This window comes from Semicossyphus pulcher, unplaced genomic scaffold, assembly GCF_022749685.1.
Source record: "Semicossyphus pulcher isolate SPU_LCO1_2020_fin unplaced genomic scaffold, fSemPul1.0.p SCAF_8, whole genome shotgun sequence".
Taxonomy (NCBI): domain Eukaryota; kingdom Metazoa; phylum Chordata; class Actinopteri; order Labriformes; family Labridae; genus Semicossyphus; species Semicossyphus pulcher.
In genome coordinates this window covers 22,227,785-22,245,917 of record NW_027211759.1, presented here as the reverse complement: position 1 = coordinate 22,245,917, position 18,133 = coordinate 22,227,785, and the positions used below count along the sequence as shown (strand labels likewise).

Here is an 18,133-nt window from a genome sequence, read left to right as displayed (position 1 = left end):
ACAGTAGACCTACTTCTGCCTTCTGCCTGTCCTCTTACACTGTAGTTATTTAATGATTTTCATGTGTTTTTAAGTAGATTCTTCAGATGCTTGACATGTTTAATAGTTCAGTAAGTTTGATTAGAAGGATCCTTCTTTCGTTTCAGCTTGATGGAACCGAGAGTTTCAATATTATTATTGCCCAAGCTTGGTCCATGCTAGCTATAAATGACCTCGGGCCGGTGTTATGATCATTGTATAAATTAGATTTCGAGGAATGGACCAATGTTTTACTAGTTTGCTCTGTCTATGTCTTGACCTGATTTCTGAATGATTTCCAACGATGCTTTATCATGCTAATCAAGCACATTTTAGTATGTGCAGTTTACTGTTGATGCTTTTCTAATTCATTGAAGGATATTGTTTTGGCACCCATGGTTAAAATTGCCTTCTATTGTTTGTTGATGACAATAACTGCGTGTGGAAATAATATAATTACCAGCTGCCGCTTTTTCATTTATGATTATGTTCCCTAGCAATAATTTGTTGCACAAGATGTCACCGTAAAATAATAAAGGCAAATGAAAAGGTGACACGATAGGATAGAAATGCTCTCGTGAGCTATCCTGCCGCAGCAGTGGAGGAGACAGCGTTTGAAATGCTCTGCACACGAGCACAGGGAGGAACACACACGTCTCTGCATCTTGCTTCTGTGTGCGTGACCCCACCCTCCCCGTTTAACCATTAAAAACAAAAAGAAGCGGTCCGCGTGCTACGTGATGTTGCAGTGGTTCTTGTTGATGTACATACTGTACTTGGCGGCAGCCGATTGGTGTGTATGTAGGTCATATGGCCATCCATTAGTGCCGTCGTCACTGGAGACAGGGGTTAACAGGGTTGGGGGTGCTGAAGGGAGCACAGATGGAAGGATGCAGGGAGTGTCTGGACTTAATCTGTGCCATCATATTAGCAACAGCTGGCTTAATACTGGCTGTAACACTCTCACACATAAGCTGAGCATCTACTGCAGTGTGCACATATATAGGCAAGGTTTCCCTTTGAGACAGCTTTGAGACTGATACTGGGTATTGTTCTTGAAGAAAAATGGTATACTACTGTTTTTTATTTTGTTTTTCTTGTGACAAACTGTCATATATTAGGTTAAATAAAAATGTTGGCTCGGTGTTCAGGACGAGTGTTCTCATTTTGATAAGGTATATTTATGTATCCGTTCCCAAAATGTGCTGTAGGTCAGAGAGTAAGTGTGTGTGCTTGTGTTGTCAGCAGCCTCAGCACTTTAAAAATCAAACTCATGATGTGAAATCGCCCAGCCAACAGTTTGGTGGCAAATAGAAATGTATAAAAGTGCTTTAGTCAGGGCAGAAGTTGTTGAATTATTAATATGCATAATATTATCCCAGATATAGCTCCTGGCAGAGCAGGAACAAATGACAGTATGTAAGCTGAAGATCCGTAACGAACCCTTCTCACCCTTTTTCTATCATAGTTCATGTTATACATACGTTTATTGCAGACCTGCAGGCGTGAGGGGGTCACGACTGTAATAAATGCCTAACATTAAATAGGTCAACGCCACATTGAGCTTTCATCCACCGTCCACTGAAGAAACTGTAAAGTTTTCTCAGAATCTTAAAGGGCCACTTTGCCGATTTTCAGCCTCAGTCCTATCATGCTATTATGGAGAGCTAATGCCATTATGGTAGAAAGAAAATGCCGTTTGGCTCTGTGCCTTTGGAGGACGCTATCTGCATCTCCAATGGGCCCTGGAAAACCTCCACCAGACTACATAAAACGCGTCATCTGGTGGAGGCCAAGGAGCTCGCTAAACTACACTTCCTCAATCTAGGACGCCGGCCTCCGATGTCATGTCTCGTTCAGAATCGTCAGGTTTGAAATGTATGACGATATAATAATGACGATCCACTGGTATATTCTCGTCGTATTTCGGATTCTGTACCGCTGTACTGTTGCCTGCAGCGATCAATATCCTAGACTGGAACACGGTAGTATTTCACAGCATCTCTCGTTGGGCCAGGGACACAATGCACCCTGGATTTTGTAGGAATGTAGAATGGGCAAAACCACGAGCTGTTTGTACAGCTTTCTCCACAGCTATGGCGCCAATTTCAAATATTGTTGCTTCTATCGATAACAGAGAACACCAGCTTTGACTGACAGCGGCTTTTTCCAGTGGAGAATTGCTCCTTTAATACTTCTGTTGTTTGCTAATGTCAGCTAGCTAGTGGCAACAATCATATCTCCAATGTGAAATGTTTTTGTCTGGTCTAAACTGACCTTTAGCTGACTCACACTGAGGGCCTCTTCATCATGGCCATGTGTATGTCTGTGTGTGTATTTGTGTATCTGCAGAGAGTTGGGGGTGAATGACTGCTGGGACAGAGGGTGAAGGGCTGGCATGAGTGCTAAATCAGGGAACTTAAACTCCATTTGACATCTTCCCGCCGTAAATAGCAGACGTGTTGACGGATTGGGAGACGCTGTATGATTTAATAGGAATACTGAACATTATGTAAGCAAAAAAAGGAGCCTTCTTTTCGGTGTGAACTTGACCCGAGCGCAAGAGCTCTTGGCCTCCCCTCTGAGATAAAAAAACAGAGTTAAAACAAAGACCCAGTCTGGTTATGAGGCTTAGTCTTGTGGGTTAAATCCCAGTTGATAATCTCTGTCGTTCAAGTTAATCAACAACAAAATGTTTATATTCTCATTTACATTGACAAACATGATTTTATTGTAGCAAACCAGTGCACACTACCCAACTGTCTTTGAAGGCATAAGGGAAACAGTTAAATATGTCCTCTTTATGATACTGGAACAAATCTGCAGTTAAGCCGTGTGTGTCCCTGAGACAGACTGAGATTGATGCTAGTTAGATCAGTCAGGCATATTAACTTCATACAGGTTACAACATGTCAGTGTGTTTCCCTCGCAGATAACTCCCTCTGTTTTCCCTCCCTCCATCTACCAGTTGGTGTAATGATTACCAAAAACAAGCATGCCCCACGTGAGAGCAAGGCGAGTGCTTTCACCTCCACAGGGTAACTGTGGGTCAGGCTTTCTGTTGGTGTTGTACCTGCCTCTCTTCTCATAGTTCAAGGTTAATGTATAACACAGGAATCTGTGTTATTGACTGGCTTTACTGTTATCTTCTCCCTAAGATGTCCCCTCTCACTGGGTAAATATTTAGCCTAGCACCTGTGCAGCATGACTGTGGTAAATGAGGTTATTGTTAGCGTAGCCTGGCAAACTATAGGTACTGTTTATAGTGAGTCGAGAGAGTTGAGCCTGAGCATTGTTGCATGTTATAGAAGGTCAGGCAAAGGACAGGAAACAGCTTGAAACAAGAAAACTGGTGCTTGAAATCAGCTTGGGCTCCCTGTGGATAACTTCCTCTCACATTTTCTCACTTTTTCAATAGAACTAATGTAACCTGTAAAACTGAGTAATTTCACCCACTGAGAGTAGAACAGAGGTCCTTCTATTTCTGGGTTTTTCCTAGCCAGGTCACCCAAGGTGAAGTGTCACTTATGATGGCTGATTTCCTACTTGTTGTGAGTGTCCTTTTACTGTTGATGTCCAGTTATGTTCCCCCTCGCAGCGGCACCTTCTCTGTAACACACGCAGTCTTTTCTTTTATAAAGGCCGACTCTGAACTCCTTAACCTCAGAGGAGCCATCTTTCCTCCATATACACTCTCTGGCTACTTTATTAGTTACACCCCCTTTTTGCCGTCAGAACTGCCTTAAATCGTTGTGGCGTAGATTCAACAAGGTGCTGGAAACATTCCTCAGAGATGTTGGGCCATATTGAGTACAGTGAACTCATTGTCATGTTCAAGGAACCAGTTTGAGATGATTTGAGCTTTGTGACATGCCGCGTTATCCTGCTAGAAGTAGCCATCAGAAGATGGGTACACTGTTGTCATAAAGGGATGGACATGGTCGGCAACAATACTCAGGTAGGCTGTGGCGTTTAAACGATGCTAAATCAGAAAGGGGCCCAAAGTGCGCCAAGAAAATATCCCCCACACCTTTACACCACCACCACCAGCCTGAACCGTTGATACAGGGCAGGATGGATCCATGCGTTCATGTTGTTTACACCAAATCCTGGCCCTACCATCCGAATGTTGCAGCAGAAATCCAGACTCATCAGACCAGGCAACATTTATCCAATCTTCTATTGTCCAATTTTGTTGAGCCCGAGCTTCAGTTTCCTGTTCTTAGCTGACAGGAGTGGCACCGAAGCAGTCTGGCCATTCTCCTCTGACGTCTGCCATCAACAAGGCATTTTTGCACAGAGAACTGCAGCTCACTGGATAACGTCTCTTATGGACCATTCTCTGTAGAGATGGATGTGCGTGAAAATCCCAGTAGATCAGCAGTTTCTGAAATACTCTGACCAGCCTGTCTGGCGGCAACAGCCACGTTCAAAGTCACTTTAAATCACCTTTCTTTCACATTCTGATGCTTGGTTTGAACTTCAGCAGACCATCTTGACCATGTCTACATACCTAAATGCATTGAGTTGCTGCAATGTGATTGGCTGATTAGATATTTGCGTTAACAAGCAGTTGAACAGGTGTACCTAATAAAGTGGCTAGTGAGTGTATGTTTTCATGTAGTTTTAAAGATGCTCTTTTGTCCTAAACGTTGGATGTAAAATCAGGATATAGAGTAATTAATATAGGTTTGATTTTATGAGATTGAGCACCTCTCCCCTAACTCACAGTGCAAAATGTCTGTGTATGGCCTGCTCCGCCACTGCTGCTGAGACCGGCTGGTCGTGAGGAGCATTTTCTCTCTCTTTAGCACTGCATCATGGCCATGTGTAATTCTCCTTTCAGTCTGCAGCAACAGGGCAGGCACTCAGTCACGTATGCACATCGACACACTCCTTTTTTACACTTACGTCATCCACGCGCACACACACACACACACACACACACACGCTGTTGGAATGGCCTCCGTTTATGCTCAACTGACATGCCCACACGCAGCACATTAAGCATGCATGGATTCCACACCCATGCTCCGTCTAGACTGCGTAATATGGTCATACACACACACTCTTCCTCTCATCCAATCCTGCCCTGCAGCTGTGAGAACCAGCTGTGATTGGTTTGTCTTGTCAGTCTGCATGTCTGCCCACATCTTGACTGGCCTCAGGGCCCGTACTGTAAGTGGTATTAATTCTCTGCGTACATCTGTCCCGGTCCACTTTGGCAGCTCATTGTGTTCACTGTTGTGTAATGCTAAAGCGTCATGCTCTTTTCCATGCAGCCTGCACCGCACTCAGGGTTGAGCTGTGTTCTAAACATGCACACATGCACTGCAGCATTGGAGTGCTATTTATAGACATGCTCCACAAGGACAAATAAGGCTCCTTTTCGGGAAGAATAATTTTACCTTTTCACTCTTATATGTGAGTCGCTCACCGCTGCCTCTGTGAAAGGACAAAGGAGCAGAGTGCAGGAGGAAGAAATGCACACAAAAGATCAGAAATAAGAAGGGAGGCAGGAGGAATGAGTCACAGAGGCAGGGAAGAAAACGGATGGGAGCAGGGAGTGGTGTGATGAGTATACGGATGTGTATTTTTAATATCTGCATATATGTAGAGGGTGGGTACAGTTTGTTAACTGCAAAGACTCCTCCAGCACTTTATGTGCTCTTCAATTGCCAGTCAAATCCATAGTTAACTGACAGGTTTTCACATATGTCACTTCCTGGTTTGACACGTTGACATAGTGCACTTGCCTCATGCAGCAGTGTTATGATGACAGTTGAATAATGTGGGAGGGTTAAAAAGATGAATCAGTCTGTGAAAATGTTCTCTGAATGAATTTTATGTAACGCGCTGTTCTTGGAGGTTGTAATGGAGGGCTTGTAGGCGAGACTGCTCCGTAGGCTGGGAGTCAGAGGGTCTTCTTGTCTACTGTATGTGTTTGTGCACTGAAGGAAAATGAATGGGATCATATTGATCCCAGCGCAGCACAGTGTGGCCGTCCAGACAGACCCAGGTGGTAACAGCTACGCTCCATTTACCTCACTGTTATACCGTCAGCTCTGATTTGCTGTGATCTGCTCGCCACTGGTTTGAACAAGTGCAACGATCGGTCTGAAAACAGCAGTGACCCTGGGCAGTTGTTAATAACATGCTATTAATAGTTTGCAACATGTCAATAGTTACAGGGATCAGTACAGAAGAGACGGGGCATAAAAGAGAGGAGAGAACAGGCGATGTGCGACTGAGTGCTACATTATGGCACCGCTTACAGAAGAAAAACACGTCTTCCAAGACACAAGACAAGATTTAAAGTCTTGACACAGTTCTGTCTCTGTTGCATACAGTATGTGTTTTCTCGTATGCGTGTGTGCTCGTTTTTGTCTCCTTCATGTGGGCATTGTGGCCTAAAAATATGACTAATTCCCTCACTGCTGTAAATTAACAATAGCACAATGAAAGCATGAGGCTGCAGAGCCACAGCTTTATCCCGCACACATCTGCAGCAGCCCTGTCGGTGCGCAGAGATGTGCATCTCATTAGAAGATGGGATCCAAGTGGATATTAGAGGATTGTATGAAGAAGCGGCATTATTTTAGAGTGAGGCAGTTTGTGGAATGATGCCCGTTGAAGCACGCAGACATGGAGGATGGAGGAGTCGTGGTAATGGCGTCGGGGGTGATAATGGACAGTGGGTGTCTGTGGACGGAGTGACTGGACTTCTGTCACATGCACAGACAATGTGCAGTCTTAACTGCTTGACACTGCCATGCACAGAGCTATTATGTGGACAGGCTGACATATTCTGCTACAGTAGGTCTTTGTTGGTGTTAGAGAAGAGAGAAAGGGTGGGGGGTCCACACCGTCTAGATATACACACAGAGAAGGAGTGAGGATTGAGGAGGAGAAACAACAAATAACATCCTTTTTAAGATAAGAGCAACAAAGACAGGATCACTAAATCTGGTTAAATCTTATGTTAGATGAACAAACGCATGCGTGCAGAAATTTTGAATGTGACATTTTCTTCCATTCCTCTAATTCCTCCTTCCTCTCCCCTCCCTTCCTTTCTTCCCTCTGCAGAGGACGAGCAGGTTGTCAGGATGAAGGAGGAGAACTTGTTCCAGCGGAGGTTCTCTCTGTGCCCCAATGCCACCTCCCCACCTAAAATTGACCCTCGCTCCCTCACCCGGAACCTCTCTTATGGAGGAGACAACGACCTCTACAACCTCAGCCCAGGTAAAATGCCATGAGATCACAAATAAAATGTGTTTGTGACATAATGTGATATTTAAGTGGCATTGACTGTAAAATGATGGCACACTGATCTGTTCTGTTTAGTCCATACATCTCATTAACCTCAGCTGCTGCTTATTAGCTGCTTTGGTGGCTGCCATGCTTTAATTGTCTGTCTGCAGGTTTATTCAGGGAGTTCATTTGTATGTGACTGTGTGTTGTGGGTTCCCACCAGGCAGTGACACAGACAGGAACGGCCTCTCCATGCTGAGTAATGAACTTAGTCCTGCCCAATCACCAGGCAGCAAGGTAAGAACACAGCTCCTGATTGGGCGGCTCTTGAACGACTCACTGTAATTCCCTCATTTGATTTGTTTCCCTTTGATTGCTGACAGTATCAGAAGCCCGGAACCAAAATCTAAAGCAGAAAAAAACAACAAGTATTGAGGCTTTGTCTTTAGAGGAAGTCAAATAATATCAGGGAATTTTTCAACTGCATCATGATTGGGATTTCCGCCTTGTGAGATGGACATTCGATGTATTTTTTGGAGAATAACCGCAAATAAAAAATGAATGAATACACTTTAAAACCTAAGAAAAGCTATAGCCGTGGTGGGAACTATGCTTCAGCACCAAGAGCCAATTATTTGGCAACCCTGATGTTTATTGTCCTGATGCTGCCTCTGTTGCCTTTGTTGTAAGAACCTGTCTCCAGTCCTTAGTGATGCACATTAGGAGTAGTCAATTAATGTTTCCAATGGCAACTAGATAATGTCATCTTGTCTTGTCTCCTCTGCTCTCTTGCTTTGCCTCGTGCTGCGATATTGCCTGTTAAGGGGGGAATATATGCAGGCGCAGCTGCATCTGTGGCCTTTTGTCCTTTCCTCCATGTTAAAAGCCCTCAAGGGACAACAGGAGAAAGAGCACAGCCATATTCCCGCATGTTGTCATTAAGCCAGGCTTGTATTAGTGCACTATGCTTAAAGAAAATACATAAGACTTGCGCGCCTGTGTGGGCTTACAGGATAATATTTTGAGTCACATTGGCTTAGTGCATACTCAACAAGTGGTTATGTAATTACATATCAGAGTGAAATCACAGCTTAATTTACCACTAAGATTTTAATCTCCACTCGGTGATCAGTGGAGACCATCAAACAGTCAGGGCCCTTTAAGTCTTACTGAGGAAGTCAGTGGGTTTGTGGTCACAGCAGCAGATCTGACGGCCTATGACGTTGCCCTGCTGATTGAAAGGACCACCCACTTGCTACATACAATCTTGTGGTGGATTAGATCTGCTACAAAGGGAGCCATTAAACAATGTGGTGTTTAATAATGCAAACATGTAAGCTCTTGTGGCTCACTGTGTGATGTCAGGGTGTTTCTTCTACAACATAACCTCAGAAGTTTGTTCAAATCCAGACGATCACAGAAACATTTTAAACAAAGACTGAAGGTTTTAATATGTTGAATCTCTCCTCTTCATCCTCACTGACTGTCTCTCTCTCCTCCCTCCTCCAGTCTGAGTCCAGGATGTTTAATGGTGTTGAGAAGGACTGCCCCTCCCCAACAGAGAAGCTGGCCAGGAAGGAGTCTCTTAAGGTACACATCCCTCCTCACATGAGAAAGCTAAACATAATTATGAAATTCTCAGCTCTGCAGTACCTCTGTCAGTCTAAGCTCAGTGGGTTAAATGTACACAAACCACTTGGAAATACATTCATATTCTGTTTTTAAATGTGTGCTGTTTTGTGTGTCAACAGTAAATCGTGTTAATGGGACAGCAGCACATCCTGTTGCATGATTGTTAGCGTTTGTTTGACTCTGCTTCCACCTAGTGTTGGTCCTCTCAGATCAGTCCTCTGACCTGTGAGTCTGATGACTCACTCGTGTGATGTTGTTTTCACAGGTTCAGAAGCAGAATTACAGGCAGGAGAAGAAACGTGCAGCTAAAGAGCTGTTTAGCGCCCTGAAGGATCCCAGCGTTGTCATCATGTCCAACTGGCTAAAGGTGTGGGGGTGTGTCTACTAGACACATTTACTACTGTGACGCTCAGGATACTGATATTACATGAGCTATTCAGACTTTGTATCATTTTTGTAACACCTTTTGCTAATAAAGTTAGCCTCATTTTTGTCAATCCTGTAGCTTCTTGTTACATGTTATTGATGTTCCCTGCTTTACCATCATGTTCTGATATCATACTATTTCATCCCTTTCCTTCTGTAGATCCGCGGCTCTTTAAAGAGTTGGACCAAGCTGTGGTGTGCCCTGAAGCCTGGAGTTCTCCTGATCTATAAGACACCTAAAACAGACCATTGGGTGGGCACCATCCTGCTCAGTGCATGCAAGCTGATCGAGAGACCCTCCAAGAAGGACGGATTCTGCTTCAAGCTCTACCACCCGCTGGACAAATCCATCTGGGCTGTTAAGGTCAGACATGTTTGTAGGCTCGCTGGCATTTTAAGATGCACAGTAATAACAGATGATCAAGAAGACTTCAGCAAGAATGGTGTGATATTTAGAAATCAATCTTATTTTGTTTTTGCAACAAGCAGATACAAACACTGAAAATGGCCCCGCATCAAGCAATGGAAAGTTGTGACTTTAGTGCCTCCTATTGGTGTCAAAAAAGACACTGTGGTGTGAATGAGATTAATGTGTAACTGACCCTTGGCTAAGTCCCGCCCCCTTGGTTACTGTTAAGGTGGTCGAGGTGAAATGAAAAATGTCATTTTAATCCTTCTGGATCACATCCCCGGTAATATTGTGCATCTATTTGACAATATAGGCCCAAAAAAATACAGAAAATCAATTTCTTCGTATTCTTATATCAAAATCCGATCATTTTTTCTTCCGGTAAAACTAAAATTCACGCGTGCTTACGTAAGTTAGCACCAAACAATTTCAACCAATCAATCTGCAACATTTAGCCGCCGAGCACCAAGAACGCTTGGTCAGTTAGCTAGCTACTGCGCTGTGGAGAACGTCTGTCTACGGCCACTTCTCAACGATCAAATCAAATCCCTCTGATGACATGTCCCGCCTGCACGTCCTGTTTCACTCGGAAATACGTCACGATACGGAAGCTAGATACTCTCGAAATGCCGTTTCAGCTCGACTTTAAGTTCGTCAAGCTCTCGCACTGGCATGTAAATATTATGGCCTTTTCAACTATAACAGTGAGAGATGTTCCAAGGGAAATAATAGCAAATTTCTGTAAAAAATAGTTCCCAAATATCAGAGAGAAATAGACAGAAAGTACGACATTTGAAAGCTACAGTGTTGTGAATGAAGAGGACATAAAAATCGAGGCAAAGCTCACCGGCCCCAATGCAAGCGTCAGGCACCCCACGTCTTGACAATTCATGATTAAGACAATCATATAGGAACAACAATGTTCTTGCACAGCAGGGTAAGTCAATATATTGCTTTATTTTAAGCTAATGTTTAGGTATGACTCACTATAACTGTCATTATCTAATATGTTTAGCCCATTGCTAGCAAAACTAAATTATTACCACTTTTTCATTTTGTTTAAAGCGTGTCAGGATATTGATATCTATACATATATATCCATATTAGTTAGCAAGCAAAGGAGTTGTTGTTGATCTTCAATAGATTAAGCTCCATGTCCGACATCTCTCCTCTTGAGTTTTTGGCTTCAGAAAAGTGAAAAATATGACACCCCCCTCTAAACTTTCAGCATATCTGCTGTCGGACTTGCAGATTCCATCTTCACACCGTTTTGGCATTTCTCCTTGTTCTGAAAGCTTGAAAGGCCCCCCACGCCTAGTTACGGTTGCTAACGTAGGATTGCACAGTGGCCGTTTTAGGGAGGGGCTTAGTGAAGGGTCAATTAACGTGAAAAGCACATTAGTACTTACTGTATATCAAACGGTGTAAACAGGGTCGATGCTGCAGAAGAGCTTTTTTTCCAGGGTTTCTTGTTGTTTGCTTGAATACGAGTTTTAAATCAAATTGTGGTTCAGAAATGCTGAGTGAACTAGCTCCTTGTTAAAACAAAATCATTTTTATCTGTAATTATATTTCCTTTTATAGTGAATACTGATGTTCAGTTTTGTCGTTGTTTATATTGGAATTTGTACGTTGTTTATATTGGAATTTGTACGTGATTATCCTGTTCACTGCTCCTTTTAGCCTACAGCCCCTGAGCGAGCCATTTGTTTCTGTTGGTCCAACATGATTAAAGTGGCATGAAGCGTGACTCACTGTTTCATCCATATGCTCAGGGTCCCAAAGGAGAGAACGTTGGCTCCATCACGCAGCCTCTACCCAGCAACTACCTGATCTTCAGAGCAGCGTCTGAGTCTGACGGTGCGGCTGCTTATGTGTGCTTGTTTCAATTCAGGAAGCGTACACGCTTGTGCTTTTAATGAATTATAAGGCCTTCCTACCCATCTCTAAAAATGTGTCTGTCTCTTCAGGTCGCTGCTGGATGGATGCCCTGGAGCTGGCTCTCAGCTGCTCCAGTCTGTACAAGCTGACAGCCAAAGCAGGGAGAGAGGCCGATATCAGCACGTCTTCAGAGTCCTCTCATATACTCCACCTGCTGCAGTCTACGGCGCTCACTGAGACAGAGCTGTTACAGTAAGTGTTACACTCAATTAGCAGCATAATGCAAGCCTCTCCGATATAATTAATCCCTCTTATATTCATCAGTTGTTCTTAGATGATCTTTGTTTGCTGTAATCACACTCCATGTTGTTGCGCTTGCCAATTCACGCACAAAACTGTTTACATTTATACTGTCTTGTTGATGCGCAAGTCAGAATTCCCCAGATGGTACATCTAAAAAAACAGTCATTAAGTTATAGAGTAACAGCTGAGGAAACATCAACTCTTTGAGATATTCTTCTCGTAATTCAAAATACAGACCCTCAATGCAACAAGTACAGCTAGCTGCTGTAGCTGCTGTATGTAGGTCGCATCATTTAGTAGAATTTTGATATTAGGTTAACAATTTATTCATGCAAGTGTGATTTGAGGTCATGCAGTGCTAGAAAACTTAACTTGAGTGTATTTAGAAGGGCGCATATTATATGAAATGCTGTGAACTTCCTTTTTGATATCATATAAGAACACCTCCTCATCCTGGATAAACCAAAGTAGTAGCTGGATTTAATCTGCAACACTGGAAAATGACATATGAGAAAACATCAAGTTTTACACTTCTTACATGAACCAACACATTCCATACGATCATTAAAGATAAACCCTCATAGTTAGAATTACAAAGTAGAAGGCTCCATTCAAAAGAAAAACAAATATATGTAAACATCTCTGTGGGTCCGGTGTTTCAGAGACTGTAACATGACACGGTAACAGCCTCGTGTCAGATACGGGCATACTTCAACAAGGCGGTCATGGATACTGGTGGGTTTGAACAATAAGAGCAATTATGAGTGCTCAAACATAACTAAATGTCAACACAAACACGTGGTCAGCATAAAAAGTGAAATCGTGATCCTGCAATTAGTTTTCATACCCAAGCCTTGGTAGTATCATTTGGCCAGTTGCTACTGGCAACCAGCTTTGAACAACTGTTAAAGATTTCATATATAGAGGCAAACAGACTGAAAGATGTACAGAAGACTCATAACAGACTCATCTCTTCATAACAGAAATGCATCAAAATAACTTTTCAACAACACTTACTTTCATCCTCAAAAACAAAAATCAATTTTCAACTCTCAAATGACTCTTGAACATCTGTCACTGCCTCTGATCGTGTAGGAGGGAGTTGCTGAAGCCACTCTCTGTTGTTGCTAATTTATCCTCGAAATCAATTGCCCCACCTGCACATGGAGTCTAAATTTACTCAGCATGAGATAAAATTAGCCTGCCCCTGTTTTATTTTGCTTCATTTGTAAAGCTGATCACGCCATGTGTAGCCCTACCTGTTTGCTGTATGTGTGTGCATGTGTTTGTGTGATGCATAAAGGGAGGTGGGGGACCCTAGAGAGAAATTGTGCTTTTCACAGTGTGTCATTTGTCACTGCTGAAATTTGGCGTATAATTACATAGAAGCAGTGTGACTCCTTTCTCCTGTGCTGGCACAGTGTGAGCATAGAGTGGTGTTGCCCTAGTTTATGCCTCTCCAGTAATCATCATTTCTACATTTAGACATTGTACATTTAAACTTCTGGTAGTCACCTGTGGTTGGTAGAGAGAATGAAGCGGCACCCTGCGTGGTTAACAATCTTCTTTAGGGGTAAACGGTAGCTTACTACCTGAAGGGTTTGGGAACCGTAGGGTGGCCGGTTCAAGACCCAGTAAGGACCAAGCATGGAATTGGGGCTGATAGCTGGAGAGGTGCCAGGTCCCTTCTTGGCCACTGCAGAGGTGTCCTTGAGCAAGGCACTGAATCCCCAGACTGCTCAGGGCGCTGACATCTCTCCATTAATGCAGGCTCATAGGGTTCTTTTTATGCATGCCTATTTCATAGGGGTGGGCGATATATACATTTTGTGATAACGATATTCATGACGATATAAAAAAAAAAGAAAACGGAGTAATCTTTTGTATGTGATTTCAGGCAGCAGCATTTATTCATGCAAACAAAATAAAGTACTTTGACAATTTTCCTTCTTTTCCAATGAACTACTGTAGGGAGGTCTGGGGGGAATTTTGTCCGTAAAAGCCCACATGTGGTCGCTTCTGGCACATTTTGAAAGGAGAATTAGGCCTTTTATACGTGTTAGCCCACTCTGTGCCCACCCAGTCAGTGTTCACGTTTGGATCTACATGACAACATAGAAACACTACTGTAGCTGCTACTGTAAGCTGTGATATGCTTAGACTCTCTTCTTAGTTATTAATAAGAGGTTTTTGATCTGCCACTGCATCTACCGTCCCTGTATGTTGTTTATCTTTAAATCAGTAAATAGCGAAGCTGCCCACTTTATTACTCTATATATATACACTACAAATTTCAATTACATGTTAATCTGCAAGAGACATAAAGAAGAAAAGTAAAATGTAGGCTTTTTAATGCTGACTGTGCAGGCGTCACGTCGCTGCCACCGGTGTTTTCAGAAGCAGCACGTAATGACAATGGCCGCTCTCTTTGCATTAAAATGAAGCTGTTCTTCTTGTCTACAATTCTTTTGCTAATATCTATCAAACACTGAAGTCTGCTCTCTGCCAAATGCACTCTATGCTCTCAGCTTAGCGCCCCCGCCTCTCCACACTCACACACTCCGAGCATGCAGGGGCGGGGCTTACACGTACAGACAGGCATCTCTCATGCTCGTATTGATTTAAAGCGGAGGCAAGTGCTCCTCAAATGAACAGGAAAAGCAATACGCAACTTGCAGATATACATCTTTGATATCGCAATTTTACACTTAAAAAATGACACCGGCATAATCTGAACGATATGATATGGCACAGCCCTAGTGTTTCAGGCCTGTGTGTGTGTGTGTAGCATGTTTGTACTAACAGTGTGAAAAAACACAATTTAATAAAGTCTGTCTTCTTCTTCTTCTTCTTCTTCTTCTTCTTCTTTACTGGACAAAATACCTGTTATGCTACAAGGATAGAGAATGTCTTTAAAAGGTGATTTTGTATTTAACTATAAATACAAAAAATACATCTTTAATCTCAGGGTGCTTCATTGAAATATAGATTCTTGACTCAATAGTGACGATGCTGAAAGGGAAAGTGAATATGCTTTGATGTTTCTGTTAGCAAGGCAGCGACCGCCCAGGAGACGATGTACAGTTGGAGACTGTAGATGTACTGAACTCTGAATGTGGAGCAAAGTGAATGTGATCAAAGGAGTTACAAGGGAAACAAATAGAGTGGCTGTCTGTGTGTGCATGCTTCAGTTTGGCAATCCATTAACTGTTGTGTAACAAGAAAGCTGTGAAACTATCAGCTGTGTGTAGTTTAATTTTAATAGATCTATTTATTGGTAATACTTCACTGTTTTACATCTGTGATACAATTCAATTCATGTTTATTTGTATATCACATTTCAAACACAGATAAACTCCGTGTTTGAAACAGTACAGTAAATCAAAGAATAACAACACATAAATATTTAGAAAAGGTGCTTCCGCTTGTGAGCTTGTATGTCTGTCTCCCTTCATACATGTTGGTACTTTTCCATCACGGTTATTTTCCCCTTTTCTTCCTGAAAGTCTTCACCTCTATTCATACTGTTTACATCCTACATTAGACATCCCTTTCCTCCCCAACCCCCTCCTCTCTCCTTCCCTCCCTCGAGCCATCCATCCCCTCTCCTCCCTCCTCCTCTGCCAGCCAATCACAGCAGCCCGTACGATCACATGACTGACAGAGGAGCAGGAAGATAGAATAGAATGAGAACCATACACCGCCCAGAAAGAGACGGCAGCAACACGGCCGTTAATCACACACACACACACATTGGCACACAGACAGATATATGCACACAGACATCAGGAAGCAGGCGTGCTGGAGTCGAGGAAACAAAACTGCATCTTTTAAGATAAAAAACATCCACGCGCACAAAGGAAAGGACAGGCAATAAGGACGGACTGAGCCTGTGTTTGGATTTGCTGCTAACATCATCTGTGCTGTTTTGATTCCTGAGGAAGAGTTTGTCTCGATGCTGTTTGTCTCTGAGGTAAGGAGAGCTGCAACTGTTCCAGGGCGTGTTTGGGTTAATATATAACAGCACTGGTTGGTTTGAGTCTCTCAGAGTGTTCAGGAATGTGATCGTTCTGGTTTGACAAGCCCTTGGGCGTTATGAAAATTGAACTGGCTTTCATTTGTTGTTGCAGCATAAAGGCTTTATCCTTGTTCTCTGTAACTGTAATGCCTGTAAGATTAAGACATGATACAGTTACCTTCCCCTGTCCCACTGCTTGTATGTGTTTGTTAAAATGAAGACCTTTGAGTATGGATATGACTTGGCTTTAACTTCCGTGTCCATCTGCCTGTGTGTCCCATTGAATGTGTCTGTTCAAGGGAAGTGTGAGAACACAGACGTCCACTGTCTGACTGGTAATGTGGCTCTGAGATTGGAACCATAATGTTCCCCTTTAGCTATTGATTTGGACTCACCCCTCCCACCCGTGCCTTCCTCTTCCCCCCTCTCGTTCTCGCTTCTTCTTTCTCTCTCCATTTAGAAGCTGATGCGTGACTTTCTTCACAGTGTTTCTCCTTTTTTTTCTATCTTTCAACTTTGTTCTGGTTATTAGAGTGCTGACAGATCGGGGTTTGATGTGTCGAGACTGCAGAATTCCACATCAAGGAAATGATAAATCCAGTTTGAATTAGTTTTCCCTCAACACAGTGTGTGTTTGTGCACTTCTGCCTGCAAACATATCTCTGAAATCATGTGAGTGTCGACGGAGGTGTGATTGTTAAATGCATGCAAATACATGCATTGCCCTGTTTGTGTCCTCTGATTGAGGCCAGTCACATTCAGAGCAGGTGAATGGGAGGCGGAAAATGAGGGAGGATGCAAATACATGCACACCCTCCAGGTCAGCCAGGATGTTAACATGGATAGTCTCAAACACAGTGGATTTACTAATAATGCCATCACAGGTTCAACACATTTAACGACATTTTCGAGCCCCATGATGATTTCTGTTCCTCACAAATCTGCGTCATGACTGAGCTGTTTTTAAATTTCCTTACTCAAGAGGCATTCACTGAATCGTTGGCAGCATTGAAGTAAAATTATGTAAGACGTTTTTAATGTCACAAGACATTACCCATCTTATAATGCCTAATGATGCTCATTAAAACGTCCTCCAGCTTCCACTCTCCGTTAAATTATCCCTGGTAATGACTTGCCGAGGAAATGAGAGCCGCTTCTGACACCACTTTAAATCTATTAAGATACAAACAAAAGGCAAAGATCAGTGATTATTTGTGATCTGTAATTATTTACATAACTTCCTGAATGTTTTAATATCGAGGTGATTTAATTTCGTTGTAAACCCGGCTGTTCTCTTCTCCCCTGGTATCTTCAGGTTAAATGACTCTGTGCTGCTGGGTAATCACCACATGGAGCATGACGGTTTCTCTGACAAATCTGAGCGGGATGCTCATGATGACTGGGACACTGCAGCCAATGAGAACGGTGGAAGGCTGACGGAGGAGAGCGACATGGACCAATCGGACGAGCTGTCCCCCGGCCCACAGGCCACAGCCTATGTGGAGCAGAGCACCGAGGAGATGGCTGAGGTGAAGGGAAAACAAATACGTCTTTATGTTGAACGTCTGAGTATTCTGCCGTGTAAAGATAGACCTATTTACTTTGTGCTTGGACCAGTCGTCTTGTAACAATAAATCTTCGTTGCTACACCTCCTCATGTTTACTTGTGTCTGTGTTCAGGCCGGGGAGGCGTCCCAGGTGGAGACAGTCTCAGAGGAGAACAAGGGTCTGATCTGGAGCCTTCTGAAGCAGCTGCGGCCGGGCATGGACCTGTCTAAGGTGGTGCTGCCCACCTTCATCCTGGAGCCTCGCTCTTTCCTGGACAAGCTGTCTGACTACTACTACCACGCTGATCTGCTCTCACAGTCAGTACCTTAAAAACATTATACTTTGTGCATGTTCGTCTATTAGAGTGTGCACCTTTTCCCCCTCAAAGTCAGGCAAAGTAAAATTATTATTGTATTAATCGTGTCCGTCTCTCCCATCTTCTGTCCCGCAGAGCTGCACTGGAGGAGAGTGCATACGGTCGGATCAAGCAGGTGTTGAGATGGTACTTGTCTGGCTTTTACAAGAAGCCCAAGGTAAGAAATACAGTAAAAACTAAATAACAGTAAAGAAGACTATTTTTTAATGAATTAATGAGTCTTATTAAGTAGTAAAAGAAAACATCATATGGTTTATTGGTCTTTGAAATT

General features: G+C 43.0%; 1 protein-coding gene across 2 annotated transcripts in view; it reads left to right on the top strand.

The window, feature by feature from the left end:
- Positions 1 to 18,133, top strand: part of osbpl5 (oxysterol binding protein-like 5) — a 44,285-nt gene that overhangs the window by 19,614 nt on the left and 6,538 nt on the right. Inside the window, exons 3-12 of one of the 2 annotated variants that reach the window (XM_069686219.1) lie at positions 7,105 to 7,260; positions 7,493 to 7,566; positions 8,779 to 8,859; positions 9,167 to 9,268; positions 9,488 to 9,691; positions 11,512 to 11,596; positions 11,707 to 11,869; positions 17,254 to 17,467; positions 17,619 to 17,803; positions 17,938 to 18,019. In XM_069686219.1, coding sequence (XP_069542320.1) covers positions 7,125 to 7,260; positions 7,493 to 7,566; positions 8,779 to 8,859; positions 9,167 to 9,268; positions 9,488 to 9,691; positions 11,512 to 11,596; positions 11,707 to 11,869; positions 17,254 to 17,467; positions 17,619 to 17,803; positions 17,938 to 18,019 — 1,326 coding nt within the window. In that variant the 5' untranslated portion in view covers positions 7,105 to 7,124. The remainder of the gene's footprint in view (positions 1 to 7,104; positions 7,261 to 7,492; positions 7,567 to 8,778; positions 8,860 to 9,166; positions 9,269 to 9,487; positions 9,692 to 11,511; positions 11,597 to 11,706; positions 11,870 to 17,253; positions 17,468 to 17,618; positions 17,804 to 17,937; positions 18,020 to 18,133) is intronic. The other variant, XM_069686220.1, reaches the window with a different exon arrangement.